Below are 16,512 nucleotides of genomic sequence, written 5' to 3'. Positions count from 1 at the left end.
AATCTGTGGTAACCTGAGACATGAGCCTGTATCTATATATTATTTCACTGCAGAAAGCACTGTGAGCCTTAAAGGCTTCACAGTTCCCTGCAGACCTTTCTTGGAGCTGAATAGCTTCTCATAGTCACCTATTGGTGTTCAGAACTGCTCTTCAGTGTTTAGTGCTCTTCTCGACAGTAGATACAAATTGTATTTCCAAGTGGCTGTGTGGGTAGCAGGGAAGGAAACACTTTTTTCTAGATTTTTATATCATCTTTGGTCATAGAAACATTCTGCAATATGTGAACTGTGCAAGTTACTGAGTGAGGTATACAATGGCCTTACCTGTTTTTAGCAGTTTGTTGTACAGAGTTGCTTAGTTGCTTGTTGCATAGTCTGTCTTCTTACTTGGAAGTGCTAAAATATTTATAAACTGAGAAAAGAAGCATATTAATATTTCATGTGACTTAGGGATACTTTTCAGATAAAGTGGATATTATAATATCTTGTGTTTAATCAGATAATAAGGATAGGAAAGACTATCTCGGTCAATTGTCTGACCTGTTACATTTTGCAGGGCCACTATGCAAGTTCAGCTAAGATTTTATTTGTTATGGTATATTAAAAACGTAACATCAGTAGCTTCTAGGTATTTCCAGTTACACAGTGTAACCTAAATTTTACTTTAAGATGTTGAAGCAAATTGCTTGAGCTTACTACTGCCTATATTTATTTAGCCCTCAAACTCTCTGAATCAGGGATATACTAAACTTTTCTCTAAATTGTGTTGCTTCTTGTGCCAGAAGTACTTCGATGGATTTCAGTCTCTCAGTTTTTATATTTCACATCTTTTCCCTTATGCCCTGGTGTTTAATTACATGCCAGTATAATTACTTGAAGGAAGCAGAAATAGTAGAAATGCTATTTCTATTTCTAGAAATACTTTACTTTTTTCTGACCCATATGATTTTGAGTATAAATACAGTCTCACCACAGTACCTGCAGCTGTTCAGTATTCTCATTTCTCTAGATGATTGTAATTCAACCATTTGATCATAGCAGAAAGTATACACAGATTAATTAAACATTTTTCATTTCCAGTCTAGCTCACAAGGAAGATCTGTTTAATCCTCTTAGCAATAGCAATCAGAATTAAATGTATCTTACATTGGAAAAGCACCCTCAGAAAGTTTATTATTACATCTCAACCCCAAGTGCAATTCAGGCTGGCAGTATATAGACATACATCTACTCAAGCAAATAAGCTTTGTCTGGTTTTTATTGAGAAGTGTTGAACTGTCTTCATACATCTTTGTTTACTATAGTTCAGAGACAACACGGGTAACAGCCATCTGGAGTTTGTTATGAATCATACATATACTGAATTGTTTAAAAAAGTAGTTGTGTAGAGGGCCAGTTTATGATCTCATGAAAATAAACTGGTGAAATGAACCTAGAACTCAGTCTAGCACTTAAAGGTTTTCTGTCTTGTAAACTGTATAAATCTATAGTGGATTAGATTATATATGGCAGTCTGCAGTTCTTTTCTGCATAAAGTTTTTTTTGTAATAGATAAGATACTGCTGTGAAGGCCACTTAGATCACCATTAAGTCAGAGCTGTTTCACAGGTAAGTCTTCTTGGTTCAGGCCTAATGAATACACTGCATGTGTTACAAATCGCAGACTCTGCCTCAGATTTCATACTGTGTTCAAACTAGACGTGTTTGAACTCAGGCAAATTCATACTGTTAATTTTTGTCTGTTTTTTTTTTTTTAATACAAACACAAGATTCTATTTATTGTTTTTTTATTAATTGGATGGGAGATAGGTCAGCATCTGTGCTACGCTTGGTAGGTTTTGTAGTCTTTTGGATTCAGTGTGAATTATGTCACAAGTTGTAGCTATTTTAGACTCTTCTCATTAGCCTGTGAAGTGTAAGGCTATAGCACGTGGAAATAAAGTATGTAATGAAATATAAATAGCTGTAGACTGCCATGAGGAGAAATTGAGTGACATTTACAATGGTACCTAACTGTCTTACGAACCTAAAAGCCTATGTCAACTCTAAGCATTTTTGAGGATTTTAGCCCATTGCTGTACTTCCAAGACATGTTGACTAAGTAAGCAGCTAAATCTGTGAGATCAGTCTTCCACGAAAAGTTGCATATAGGCTTGCAAGGTAACGTTGTTCAGTAAGTTGCATATGGGAAATGCAGTGCAGTTCATGAAAGATGTTTTTCTCGGTTCCTAAAGATAAATCATCCTGACCAGAGATGCTTTTATGCTAATTAAATAAAAAAAGAAGAGGCATATGTCTGGTTTACCTATTTTGGCAGAAAAATCTCTAACTAGTTCTCAGTTAACATGATTAATTTATTTTAGAGTTGGGTGGAAAGTAAAGGGCAGGAATTAAGAACAAAAAGAACATTTTGACCTAAAAAGCCTTATTGGTAATGCATTAAGCCTATAGGTAGGTCTGCTTGAAAGACCTAACACACTTCTGTTTTGACTAATCAGCAGGACTTGTACAGTCTTTCCCTTTGCCCAACTGTTACCTTGGCATTCTCTGTATAATCTATGAGTAGTTTAAAAAAAAATTATTGAAAGAAAACTGGGATGTCAGTGTAAGTGTGGGAAAACGCAGCGGCTGCTCCAAGGATTTCCCAATTAGAAAGACTGTGTAAACACTATTTGATTTCATGTGCTTGCAATCATATGTGAACGATGACTTAGAGCAGAAGAGAAACTAGTCTTGTGTATGGAGAACTGGCTATATGATCGGACTGTTATGTTCTAAACTAGTTGGAGTCTCAAGTAGCATTTGAACTGTCAAAAGCAGTGAAGGAGAGGACTCTCCATGGGCAGATTAAATTAATTCTGTCTTGAGGTTTGCCATTGCTGTTTAGCCTAGGAAGAAGGATGGGATGTTCTTGATATGAGTAGCTCCTGTTGGTTTTACTTCATTTTTTGTACCTGCTTTTGTTAGTATTTGACATTATCTAGCATCAGATGCATTTAATTGATAGGTGTTCTGATTTTTCTGCTAGCCTTGTTATCTTCCCAATATTAATGTATATTTTATTCCTTTGTTGTCTTGTTTGCCTAATTAAAAAATGAGCCCTTTGGGGTAAAGGTGGTATTTTATGTTTGAAATATTACTGAGTATAGGAAGCTCCTTGCTTGTGTATATCCAATAACAATATGGTATTTTCATTCATGTACTTTACTCTCCAGGTGTGTATCTGGCTTTATTAAAGCATATTTACTACAAAAGAAAGGTGTGGGTTCTTTCTCTTTTTTTTTTTTTCTGTTTACTTGCATAGAGATGTGCATAGTTTTTTCTTTAAAGATAATGATTTCAAAAATGAAGCACAAGGGGGAGCTAGTAATTCATTGTGCATGCATCTTTATATTCCTGCTATTTGACTCATTTATTTATGTTTATTTTCCAAGAACATCACAAGGTGCTTTTGAACTGATGTGTGGTGTGTTTGTGTCCCGAAATAATTGGTGTGTTTTCTCTTCTGATTATTTTGATCTACAAGTCTGCAGCATTTGAAGTAATTACTGAACTACATAAATTCTAGCACTGCTTGCCATAGTGTGCAATTCATTTGACTCTCAAGTAAAAATATCATGAAAATGGCTCTAATTTTATTTGGAGGCATCTTAAAACAGGTCGAAGAATATTAGTCAAAAAAAATCTAGTTTAACTTGTAGACTAATGCTTTTAAAGACCAGTTATTTGTAGTAGACGTATACCTTGTCAGTGCTGGCATTACTCTTGAGTGAACTCTTCATCATGAATGGAAGATTGAGGAACTTTCTGTAGTTTCCATGAGAAATCCTTAGCCGGTGAAAAATCTCTCTGAAGAATACTCAGTGCCAGCTGATTTCCCTTAGATTAAAAAATGCTTGCTTTGCATTACTGGTCATGCATTGCAAACAGAGATCTGTGAGTTCAGTCTGTGGTGGTGTCACCATGTAATGGGTAAAGGTTTAAAAGTAACCGTTGTAACTGTGAATCAAGTGTTGTTGCAGGAGAAACCCTAGTTACTGGAAGAAGGTCACAGAAATAAAACTGTGTTGTCAGTGTGTGGGCATACATATGGCTACTAAATACACATATCTGTGGGGGCCTTTTTGGAAGATTTTTGAGTTTTAGTTTTTAACGTGTTCCTTTGTTTTCCAAGGAACTAGGTGGATGTCAAAGTCAGAGTATGTAAATTTGTGTGCAAACTTGGTGATGTATATGTGGAATATCTTCTTTTCTTTCAAAAATAGTGTCAAACTGTTAGCTCTTGTAACTGAAACCTTTGGATAAAGGTTACGTTTACACTCTATTTCCGATCTTCTTCCTGCAGCTAATACCAAACAGCACTGTCCTTGTAACCGCATTCTCCTAAGGTACAAGGAAAGTAAGAGAATGTCTGTGGTCATTTGTCTTGCTGCACATAGTTGTGAACTGTGTAATTTGTTCTGCTTAACATACAAGTTCTATGTTTGCTCGTATCCCTTCTTTATAGTACGTGTTATTATCAAAACAAATTAACAAATACTTGAAGAAAAAAAAAAGATGTGGTTCACTTAGCTTCAGTATAATTTAACAGAAGCATATTCATTTACTTAGTTAACTGTTGTCAGTGAACCTTACTGTCTTGAGTCTGCCTGTGAAAATGCTCTATGTTCCTAGTTTAAGTTATGAATTGGTATTTGGTGTTAAAGTATAATCCTTGTTCTAAATGCATGGAACATCAGTTAGGTGTAGTTTGACTTTAAAATGGAGATTGATAATACTAGTAATAGCAACAGCAGAGTGTGATCCTCTTTATGGTGTAAGCAGGATCTGAGACTGGGGATTCAGATGTAAAAGTAATCTTTCTTGATATGCAAGGTAGACAACTGGAAATGGCTGATGTCAAGCAGACCTGTTTCACTGGGTCTGTAGACATAAATATGTATCTATAGAAGCAGCCCTTTTATCAACTTTATTTTTGTCAGCAGAACATGGCTTCTCATTCCTGTTTTCTTGGGCCTAGGTAGTCTGAAATCTGGTTCCTCTCAAAGACTAAGATGGGATTAATAAACTGTGTTGAAAAGAGAGAGAATCAAAACGAGGTGTTTGACTTCTTCCATATTGCTGCTATAAGGTTTGAGTTTAGAATTGCAAAAAAAATAATTTAGATACAGTGACAATATTAAATGCATATTGTGACAAAACGGCCTTGAAACATATAAAAACTGAGATTAAAATTTCCTACAAGTTGCAGCTTATTTACTAGTCATTAATAAATAATCAGTAAATTCTTACAGAAATTCTTTTTAATTTTGAGGACCCTAAGCTCTCAAACTCAAGCATGTGTTTAACTTACAGGTCTTGACACATCTCATCTAGGTCAGTAGGAGTTATCCCTTGCATAAAGGGAACTGTGTTTATACCTCTCTAACACTGGATGGAGTCTTTGTTAGCACTCGCCACAAGCGCATAGTGATTGGCATTCAGGAGCTTCGGGAGTGCAAGTACAATAATCTTTTCATTGTCTGGCCTAATTGGGGGCTGTGATGCTCTTAGGTTACCAAAACTGGCTAACACAAGGAGGAAGGAATCTGTTACAGAAGTACCCAAAGCAGGGTAACGTGCTGTCCTTATCCAGCAGACATCATCAGTGGCTGGACTTCAGCAGCTGCTTGGATTTTTCTGCTTTGTGCACTTACATTCTAGATTCAGGGAGGAGTTATTTGCCTGGGTACAAACTGCTGGACTTTTCTAAATTTTATGTGGTGGTATGCCTGACAGGATAAGCAGGTGTGATATTAAGACAGCTACCTCTTTCCTTGGTCCATCCTGAATTCAGCAGGTCTAAACCGGGTGAAAACTGCTGTACTGTTACTGGAAGCCGTAATGCTGACAAACTTGCATGATGCTGACAGTTTGCATTGCACATGTGTCTCTGTGTGTCAAAGTTAACAGTCATCTGGTTAACTGGGAGATGCCTGCAATGTAGTAGTTTTTAAAAATAGTAATAATAATGAAGAAAACTAGCTGATTTTTTGCTTAGTAATTGGGTTCTAATGAAATGGAAGACTTTGAATCACGGCTGAGAAAATTGTAGCATAGATGATGTTACTGTTTTTTCAAGATGCAGCTATTGTTTAAAACTGTGTGACTTTTTAGCAGAGTTATAACATAACTGACTTGTGCATACAGTTTTGCCCTCTACAGATAACATACTGTTGGCATAACAATGTTAACCACATAATTTCTATAGATGCTTTTAATGCCTTAAAATCTGCCCAGTGTTTATTTTCTGTATTTGCTTTTGTTAAACCTCACACCTAATGGAACTACTGAGTTTCTGATAAAGCTTGACCTCTGGCTTTTTTTCCTCTTTGCAGGTATTTGTGGAAACACTAGACAAATGTTTTGAAAATGTCTGTGAACTGGATTTAATTTTCCATGTAGACAAGGTACTGTGGTGAGCTCCTGTAATATTTCTTGTCAACTAAAATGTTTGGTTCAACTGATACTTGGTATTAAACTCTGCAGTGATTCTACTTTTATTGTCAGTGAAATCCAGACAGTTTCTATCAACATTATTTTTAAGACTTGAAGGCTATGGTGGAACGTGTCTTTCTGAGCAAAAATAAAATAACGTGGGAGATTTGCATAGTGTTATTGCACATATAATTGTCAAATTGGAGACGTGAATATTCTCAGAGTAGGACTTAGTTTCGAGAAATAATTTGTTCTATTTTGTTTATTGTTAGGTGTTACATTACTCAGAACTGAAATTGTTACAGGATTTTCCAGTTAAGGCTGGCAGTTGCTTTTCAAATGCTACGATTATGTAATTTAAGTGCTGTGTGGTTCTTTCTCTTCTAAATCTCAAACAGACATTATGTCTTTTTTCAAACATTTAGAGACAGTCTTGTTTGAATATTCCTGGCTATCAGGAACAAGTGTTTTATTAATCTAGGTTTGAGAAATGCTATTACTGTAGTAATCTGTCATTTAGAAGGACATTGGCACCTCTTGGTGTAATACCTAAAATGCTGAGAATTAAATACACAGAATTTATTCCTTCAGTTGCAATTTGTGCCTACTGTTGTTTTCTGTGCAGTCACCTTTCCCCATCTGTGAACATCTTTTTGCCATGACAGCAAACTATGCCAAGGAAAATAAGACAAAAATCACTGAAGGTGGACTAAAAATAGTAACAAGTTAAGTATCTGAAATAACCATTTGGAACTGACTTGGTTTGTTTCAAAATCAGGAAGTTCTTTTGGAAGAAACATTTGTACCTTGACCAGACAGTGACATGCAAATGACGTTGAGTAGGTGTTTGAACTGATGCCCTGCTCATGACAAGTGGTTAGGATTTCTAGCCTGACTGGAACATGTTGGCTGTTTCCATAATGGCAAAGTACAAAGGAATTTGAGTGGTTTATATATTGGCTTCTGAGCTTGAAGAACGCAATTACTGTAGCTGTTTTGTGGCAAGGAGTTTGATCTTTATCTTTAGCTGCAGAATACTTGTGCTGCTATGCAATCCAAGCTGTTGCTCTGTAGCATGTTTCATTCAGTAGCATTCCTTAACATAAGTAGTCTTTTACACTTCACAGAAGAAACATCTTCCTGATAAAATGTTGAGAACTGGGGTGCTTTAAAATGTTAAATTTCTCAAGAATGTTTTACTTTGTTTTGGGCATGAGATGGTATTTTCTTCTTGAAAACTATTTGTCAAAGGGAAGCCAAGATTTAAGTGTTTCATTTGATTTACTAAAAACTGCATGAGAATCCCATTAAATGTTTAGGCTAGAACTTTCAAACTGAGGAAAATGTGAGCCCTAAATACTAATTAGATATTTTAGCAAAAGTTACCCATTTTTAAAGTAAAAGATAAGTGAAACCTTGTGTTAAAAATTTTTTTGAACATGGTATTAATCAGTGCAGTGATTTTTAACTTGAGCATAAGTCGTCAAAAGAATACAATACAGAAAGCTGAACTTCTGCAGTAATGCAAAGCTACTACCAGCAGTACAGTAGTATTAGTTGTGCAGTTGTGACTGATCTGATGTCATCTCCATTCTTTTTTTTTTTCTTTTTCTCCAGTGTAATTGGTTTGTAAGAATTACTTTATACCATAACAGAGGATCAAAACATTTGATTTGGTACAGTTTAAGTTCATTAGTAGTGTAGATCTATCAGAAAAAAACAGTATCTATGAGAATGAAGTTACAGCATTAAATTCTCTTTAAACTGCTGATAAGGTCACCTTGTCAAGAAGCAAAATGCGTTGAGGCTTCTGAGTTAAAACATATCAACTTTCTTTTGTCAGATATTTGTGGCCTGGCTTGTTAATGGATTTCAAGTGTGCAGTAGGGAAAACCAGCAACTGCTGCTGGATGTTTGGTCTAGACAGAATCTTAGTTATAGTGGATGCTTACATGTGGGACCTGTTTGGGGTGACACACTTCAAATATTTGTAGTTTGAGAGGTCTGGTGTTGAGAAAAGTGGGGATTGGCTAATTAATTTGGATGAGAGTTGATCTGTGTCTTCAGCTCTCGATGGAATTGTGGAAGGTGACTTTTTTCCAATCACCTTGCTTGAACTACCTAAAAACCAAGAAATACCTTTCGTGTAAAAAATGATGTAGCATGTAAAAGAGTTAAACTATGTAATCTCAACAGCTGTTGCCTCTTTAGTAGCATTTTATGTGGCATTTCTAGAAGGAAACATTTACCTTCATCAGGCTGCCATCATTATACTGGACCCAGTGATGGCTTATAGTAACCTGCAGGCAAGAGAGATGCTTATTCAAGAAGGGTATTGGTATAGTACTAAGAATTAACTTGGAGAATGGAATATAGTGGAGAATGGGAATGAGATAGTATTTCTTAAGTGCTGTAGCAGATGAGGACTTGGGGTGTTGGGGAGTGTAGTTTGTACAGGAGAGAATTGGGCTGCTTCTTTACGGATCAGCTGTATTAAAACCAAACAAACTTAACTTGCTGTATCTGGAGCAAAATGTTTTCCAGAGGAGGAGGTTTATTTCAGTCCTGTACTGATTCCTACACTGAGTCCAGGAGTGTAATGCTTTCTGATGGAAAAGATGTCACAGAAAGCTATCATGAGGATCTTTTACAACTAAAATACTAGAATACATTCAGTTGGGAATGTAAGGAAATACTTTTATTTTTCTGCAAGTTTTTGGTGCCTATTGAAATACCCCTGGGAGTATCATGATCTCTTCCAAGAGTTTATTATCTGACCAGAACAGTGAAGCCTCCAGAATCAGATTGCAGCTTGAAGACAAGAAAATGTGTTTGCCAAATTTTCCTGGGAGAGTTTTTTCTTGATGCGTTCCTTCTCCACATTATTAAAGCATGCATTCATGCTTTTAGACAGTGCATGGAACAGAAGTAGGAAACACTCTTGATTTTTGTAAAAACACCTCAAAATTATTATTACAAAAGGCCATTTCAGATTTCGAAAAGCTGATGTTCTCAACAGTCTGATTTCTTTTAGGATATAAATGTAGGAGCTGTATTCTGTGTGCCTTCAGTCTTAAACACTATTTTGAATACACTGTTGAAGTGTATTTTGCAATTCATTGCCATTTTATGCTTTTTTAATTCAGAAAATTTTTTGTTTCTTTAGGAAAATAATTAGTGAAATTTTTAGTTAGAAAAAAATAGAGGAAATAATGTGCATTTATTAATTTAAAATGTATTTGCAATGAAAAATGAAAAAATAGTTAATATTAAAAATTTATGTCTTGCTCCTGCTTATATCTGGGCAAACTTTCGCTAGTACTGTTTTGTTCTTACAGTGTATTTAAGAGAAGGGAGTAAATGGATTACAATATTTATGTAACATTATAGGTCATAGTAATGATTTCCTTTCATTAAAGACTAACAAGTAAAATTAATTGTATTCTGTTATTTAGAAAATCATCCCTTTAGAAGAAAAATGGGGCAAGACAAAAAAAATGATTAAGTTACTGTGTCAATTCATGCTTTATAAACATTTTTAAATACTGTGTGTTAGACTTGTGTATTGCTTTCTAAAAGTAGGAAAAAAATACAGACAAAGGTAAGAAGCACGATCCAAGGTATGGAACAGCTTGAATGGAAGAAGTTGTTAAATATTCAAGATACTGGAGGCAGAGAAGTATATAGAAAAAAAGTGTTGAAGGGTCTCAAGAAAATGAACAACTGTGTTTCTCAGAAATAAAGAATAGTGGGATATCAGATAAAATTTCAGGAAGTAATTTTGAAACAAAGAAAACAGAGTTTTCATGACTGATAATTAAATTATGGAATGCCATTTTTCCATTTTATCATAGATACCAAGAATATTATAAATAGGTTCAAAAGTGATTAGAGATATTAACCAAAGGAAAATCTGACACGGGCTATAAAATACAATAATATAGCAAGAAACAGCAAACTATCTGTGTTTCAGGAATCTGTAAGTTGGATTTGGAAGCAGAGAACTTATATCAGGATAAATAGTACTCTAAGATTTCTTGCATAATTTTTTAAGTGTCAACTGGTGAATTTTTGAAACCAGATAATGAAGTAGGTGGATTTAATAAAGTTTTTTAATTGTGCTTAGGCATAAGTAGAAATTGTAATTTTCATGTTTTTTAAAGTAACTTGCATGATGGAAAGGTAAATACTATAGTGTACATCTTCTGTAATGTGAAACACCGAACATGAAATACTGAAACAACTGCTCAGCAGTAATTCATGGTGCTTTGATTTGTACTGTATACTTACTAGAGAACTTTCTGAGAGCAAAATGATAATTAAGCAATCCTTTAAAACACCAACATCTAGAGTACTGAAATAGTTTCTTTACAACTAAAAAGATTAAGGAAGGTATTTTCTTAATGTTTTGATGTAGAATACTAAGACTTCCTCTGTGGGCCAGTGTACTTTAGAAGAAAAAAAAATTCCTGCTGTTCCTTCTGTCTGTAAAGCCTATTGTATTATTTGTAAATCTGCCTATACAGTCTCGATTATGAGCAATTTTATTTGTGAGAAGCTGTATTCAGAATTGTATTCATTCTCCTTCTTCATTCCATCCATCGCAATAAGGATAATGGTAATAACTGCCAATGGATATTGATGCCAGTCATACAAGTATACTGCTGTTCTGTACAGTTATGGCGTCAGTGCTACAGCTGGCCAGAAACCTGAAGTTTGTGTTCTGCCCTTTTTTAACTGCAGACAGTGCTCCCTTGTCAATTACTTCTTAATCTGTAGCTTGCTGGCATGTTGCAAACTTCTTTCAGAACTTACACTGGGGGGAATTGATGCATTGGTAAGATGCATTCTTTGAACCTGTAAATCAAATTCATTCTCTGGGCATCATGCAGTGGTTGCCTTGTTCCATTGTGTTTGGACTACAACCTCACTTTTATAATCAGTGGTTTATATGCTGAAGAAGTCTTTTTTTTTTTTTTTCTCCCCCCCCCACTTTTTAATTTATAAAACAGTAAAACAGTTGAGCCTTTTTGTTCTTAGAATCACAGAATAATTTACACTGGAAGGGACATCTGAAGGTCATGTGATATAGTTCCTCTGCTCAAGCTTGGCCACTTCTTGAATTTGTCTGCCTTCATATTACACAAAATGCATCAGATAGGTCATATCATAGAGTTGTTCCCTGAACTGTCATACATAATGTGCACTTATTGTAGAGACCTTGCAGTACTACTGTTTTAAGGTGATGTTACCAACTGGGCCTCTTACTGGCATCTATTAAGCAATATCTCTGCATATTCTGCCAAGTTGGAAAAAAAACCCCCAACAAGCTGAAACCAACCAACCAAACAAAACTCCCCTAAACCAAACCCAGTCCACAGGCATTTGTTCATGCTTTTGGTGTTTTAAAACCTTACGCAAAGATGCTACTGATGTGCCGTGCATTCATAGTTGAAGGCATGTGTCATTAAGTTATTTTCAGTGATGTCCAGTATCTCTTTCAATCCAAGTGATGATAGAGAACATTAATATTAATGATGCTGTTTTCTAAAACTTGGAGATTTGTTTGGACACCTGTATAACTGCCTGTGATCCTTCCACAGATATTCTTTAAAGTATTTATTGCACTTGAGAAGTAGTAAGTGTTAGTATGTTCCTGAGCAATTTCATAGTCTGGCTTTTATGAGGTTGGCTGATGCAAAACCATTGTATTCAGAAATGCAATGAATTGGTCTTTCTTAATTTCATATATATATGTATAAATGTTTTTTTTTTTTTCTTTCCTATTCATATATATATATGTGTGTATATATACAGACACTTTTGGTACAATTCATATGGTGACATAAGCATTACACTTAAATTGTTCTTAATTCTCTGCATCTAGATTTTTCCAGAAATTTGGATTACCTGCCTGTAATGGATAGAGCAAGTTTCTGGCTCTGAAGCATTTGTTTTTACCAGTGAAACTCTCTCCACATCATGAAGTACCATATTTTTACTACAGAATCATAAGATAATTCAATTATAGACCTCAGGAGGTGCCAGGTACAAGATACTGCTCCCAGCAGGGTCAGCCATGGGGTCAGGGTGGGAGCGAGCCTGCACAGCCCCTGGACAGCCTCTGGCACTACTCCCCTGTCCTCCTGGGGAAAGGCTTACCTCTCCTCCTGGGAAAAGCTTTCCTTACAGCTGGTCCCAGCCTCTCCTGTCCCTTGCCCCCTCCCACATGCCCTGCTGAGAAGAGCCCTGCTCCCTGACAGCCCATCGTAGGCACTGGGGGCTGCTGTTAGGTGCCCTCAAGCCCCTGCTTGTCCAGGCTGAACCAGCCCTGGTGCTCCAGCCTCTCTGCCCAGGACAAATGTACTAGCCCCAACCATTTTGGTGGCCCTCTGCTGAACTCACTCCAATTTATTGATGTCTGTCTTGCACTTGGAGGCAGGGTCGATCTGCTTGAGGGTAGGGAGGCTCTACAGAGGGATCTGGACAGGCTGGATCGATGGCCTGAGGCCAATTGTATGAGGTTCAACAAGGCCAAGTGCCGGGTCCTGCACTTGGGTCACAACAACTCCCTGCAGTGCTACAGGCTTGGGGAAGAGTGGCTGGAAAGCTGCCCGGCAGAGAAAGACCTGGGGGCGCTGGTTGACAGCCAGCTGAATATGAGCCAGCAGTGTGCCCAGGTGGCCAAGAAGGCCAATGGCATCCTGGCCTGTATCAGAAATAGTGTGGCCAGCAGGAGCAGGGAAGCAATTGTCCCCCTTGTACTTGGCACTGGTGAGGCCACTGTGTTCAGTTTGGGGCCCCTCACTCCAGGAAAGCCATTGAGGTGCTGGAGCTTGTCCAGAGAAGGTCAACCAAGCTGGTGAGGGGCCTGGAGCACAAGTCTTATGAGGAGCGGCTGAGGGAGCTGGGGTTGTTTAGCCTGGAGAAAAGGAGGCTGAGGGGAGACCTTATCGCTCTCTACAACTACCTGAAAGGGGGTTGTAGTGAGGTGGGTGCTGGTCTCTTCTGTCAGGTGGCATGGTTAATGCTTGGACTCGATGATCTTGAAGGTCTTTTCCAACCTAAGTGATTCTATGATTCTATTCTATATGTTTACTGTGTCAGTAATACTCTAGAGAAAAAAAATAATCTGAGTGGTGTTGACAGGACTGTAATTGCTTACCTTTACCTATTAGGGGGAAAAAATTGCTACCAAAACTGGCATAATTTAATTACATTTCTTTTTAAATGCACCTTTTAATCTGTCTCATAGAAAGCAGAACACCTGTGAAAACCTAACCAGTCACTCAATTTCTTCAGTCATTTTGGTGTAGGTTTCATGTGGTGTTCAGCCTGTTACCTTAGACCTTTAGCATCTCAGTATTTCGTATCAGTAAGCTGTTAGAGATTACCTGAGAAAAGTTTGGGTGTTTGGGTTTTTTTTTTGTAAAATCATCACTCATTATTTTTTGTTTTATTTTAAAACAGAAATGAATAATCTGTAAAGATCAAGACCTGCTCTTTTACGTTCTTTTCTTCTGTGCTACTAGACTTCCACGGCTTGTTCTCTGAAGTTCTCTGGTGAATAAGAGTGAAATAAGCAGGAACTTACTGAGGTGTCATTTCTTGCCTCTTCAGTCAGAAATATGTATGGATTATTCCTGTGCTTTAAAAGCAAGGCCAAGTTCTAGAATGTACCAAGTTTTCAAGAATGTTAAGAGGAAATGGAACTAAATTCATTTTCTTCTCCAGGATGTAGGTTGGAATTTAGTGTTTCATGTAATTATCAATGCAGTTTCAGGTATGCTCCACAAATTAAAATGTGTTCTTCAACAATGGAAATTTGCTTTTGACTTTAAAGTGAATAGTTTCTGAATTTTGGGGCTGTTTGTTGAGGCTGAAGTTACAGCTGGAATTTCTTCCTTGACATCACCAGCTCTGCCAATAAGAGCAAAATGAGAAATACTCCCCTCAAATCTGGAGGTGTTGACTGCAGTTGCTGTTTTGGAGCCAGGTGCATTTCTAGAAAGAAAATAAAACCCAAATCTATAATCTGCAGTAGCAAGTGATGGTATTTGCACTCTTATGCTGTATTTTTATTGAGAGATGGGAAAGAACCACTTCATAATAAAAGCTCAGATTAGATAAGACTAGCCAGAAAATTTTCCACTTGTGTAGGGAGACATGAATTATTTATTAGTCCTTCTATAAGTCTTTATAATACCCATTCAGAAAATAGGAAAGGAAAAACCCTAAATTTCATAGCATGTGAAAAATACTTGCTTTAGTAAATTCTTGATAAAATAAAATAGAACCAAAATCACCACATAAATACTGTATTATGAAGACCTTTGTAGTTTTTATGTTTTGTTTTTGGTGGCTATGCATATTGTAATAGCTATAAACAGTTTCCTTATGCTATAAGTGAAAACAAGTTTTCAGTAAAAAGAGGTGAATATTGGTGATGTCTTTCAATGCATTTGGATTGTAGGTGTAGATTAAAATAATTTTCAGTTACCATGTTTTTATCTTTTTTTTTTCTGATTGTGATGCTAAAAAGCCTTTAAATTCACCTAATAACAAGCCAGGATAATTAATTATTCAGCACCACTTTTATATTATGCTTTTTAGCTTACTATGTTACGAGGGGACATACATATGCCAGGAGTAAGGAGTGGCCCAGTAAGGATTGTTAATCTTTCTTGTAAGTATTTGATTCTTAAAGCTCTACTCAGCAGCAATAGGCAGAGAGGAAGAGGTGTTTTCAGCGTCTTTAAACACATTGATTTTAAGTTTCTACTGAAATATACTAATGATTTATCAAGGAAACAACTCTTCAATTTTGTTTTTGAAGTATGGCACAAAAACGGGAAGTGTGGTGGTTTTTGATAAACTACTTGCAACTCATTTTCAGAATTGTTTGATTTAGAGATTTACCTCTATACTTGATGCACAGGGATATTGCAAGAATATCCAAAATAATAGCAGAATTATGCTTTGAAGTATCAGATTGTACTGTGTGTTTATTTCAGAAAAGTCATAAAATGTTCCTTGTCTTCAGAATTATAATGTGATTAAAATATTATACATTACATAGTAACTCTGGATTTTTACTAGAAAGTATGTGGAAGCATGCCTTCTAAAAAAAAAAAAAAAAAATTAGTCTTTAGATACAGTGCAAATACAGACTCTGAAGCAGAGATTTGTGAACCAGGGCTTTCAACCCGAAATCAGGGTTGCAGGGAAGAGGGGTATTTAGACATGCCCATTTCATTAATGTCTGCAGCTGGCTTATGTCGTCCTTCAGTTTGAGTCCTAGCTGTCAATCTTAGTACTAGATGCTGAAGACCCCCTGTTTACGCTGTAGCTCAGGTATGGGTCAGCTCAGGTATGTTAATTCTACTTCTAAACCTAGTCTTGGTACCCATGGTGAGTGAGCATCACTATGTCTCCCTTCCTTCATTGCTGTAGCCCAAAGTAGTTTTTGCACATCTATTTGTGAGCAATTTGTTTAATCTTGTAGAACCTGTTCCTTAGAGGTGTTGCTACTATTGATGCTAATTAGAAGTCTTGTCCGTAGTCCTTGCATAGAAAACAGGTACTGAAAGAAAGATCAGTGTGGAAGTTTCTTCTAGCATTGATAAGCAAAGTGGTATAGCTGATGAGTTTGTAACGGAACTATGAGCAAAGAAGGTACTGGAGAAATGAACATCAAGTTATGAGCTTTGTTCCCAAAAGATTTTAAATAAATTGCTGACATTAATCAAGTGACTTACTGAATATATGTATTCCTGTATTGAGGAATCTAGATATCATCTGTCCAGATGCGTGTAGGATGTTTTGCATTTTAAAATTTTCTTTTGGTCTCTTTTAGGTCCATAATATATTGGCTGAAATGGTCATGGGTGGAATGGTTTTGGAGACCAACATGAATGAAATTGTTACTCAGATTGATGCTCAAAATAAACTGGAGAAATCTGAGGTAAGAGTGACGTACTGTGTAGTTTCTAAACTAAAAACATGGTTGTAGTAAATGCATGCTATCTAATGCTG

General features: G+C 36.4%; 1 protein-coding gene across 4 annotated transcripts in view; it reads left to right on the top strand.

Moving 5' to 3' along the window:
• Positions 1-16,512, top strand: part of AP3S1 (adaptor related protein complex 3 subunit sigma 1) — a 46,627-nt gene that overhangs the window by 8,540 nt on the left and 21,575 nt on the right. For all 4 annotated transcript variants that reach the window (XM_069776019.1, XM_069776020.1, XM_069776022.1 and 1 more), the window contains 2 exons: positions 6,378-6,449; positions 16,334-16,441. In XM_069776019.1, coding sequence (XP_069632120.1) covers positions 6,378-6,449; positions 16,334-16,441 — 180 coding nt within the window. The remainder of the gene's footprint in view (positions 1-6,377; positions 6,450-16,333; positions 16,442-16,512) is intronic.

The sequence above is a fragment of the Haliaeetus albicilla genome, chromosome Z (genome assembly GCF_947461875.1).
Source record: "Haliaeetus albicilla chromosome Z, bHalAlb1.1, whole genome shotgun sequence".
Lineage (NCBI taxonomy): Eukaryota > Metazoa > Chordata > Aves > Accipitriformes > Accipitridae > Haliaeetus > Haliaeetus albicilla.
This window is presented reverse-complemented; position numbering and strand designations above follow the sequence as displayed.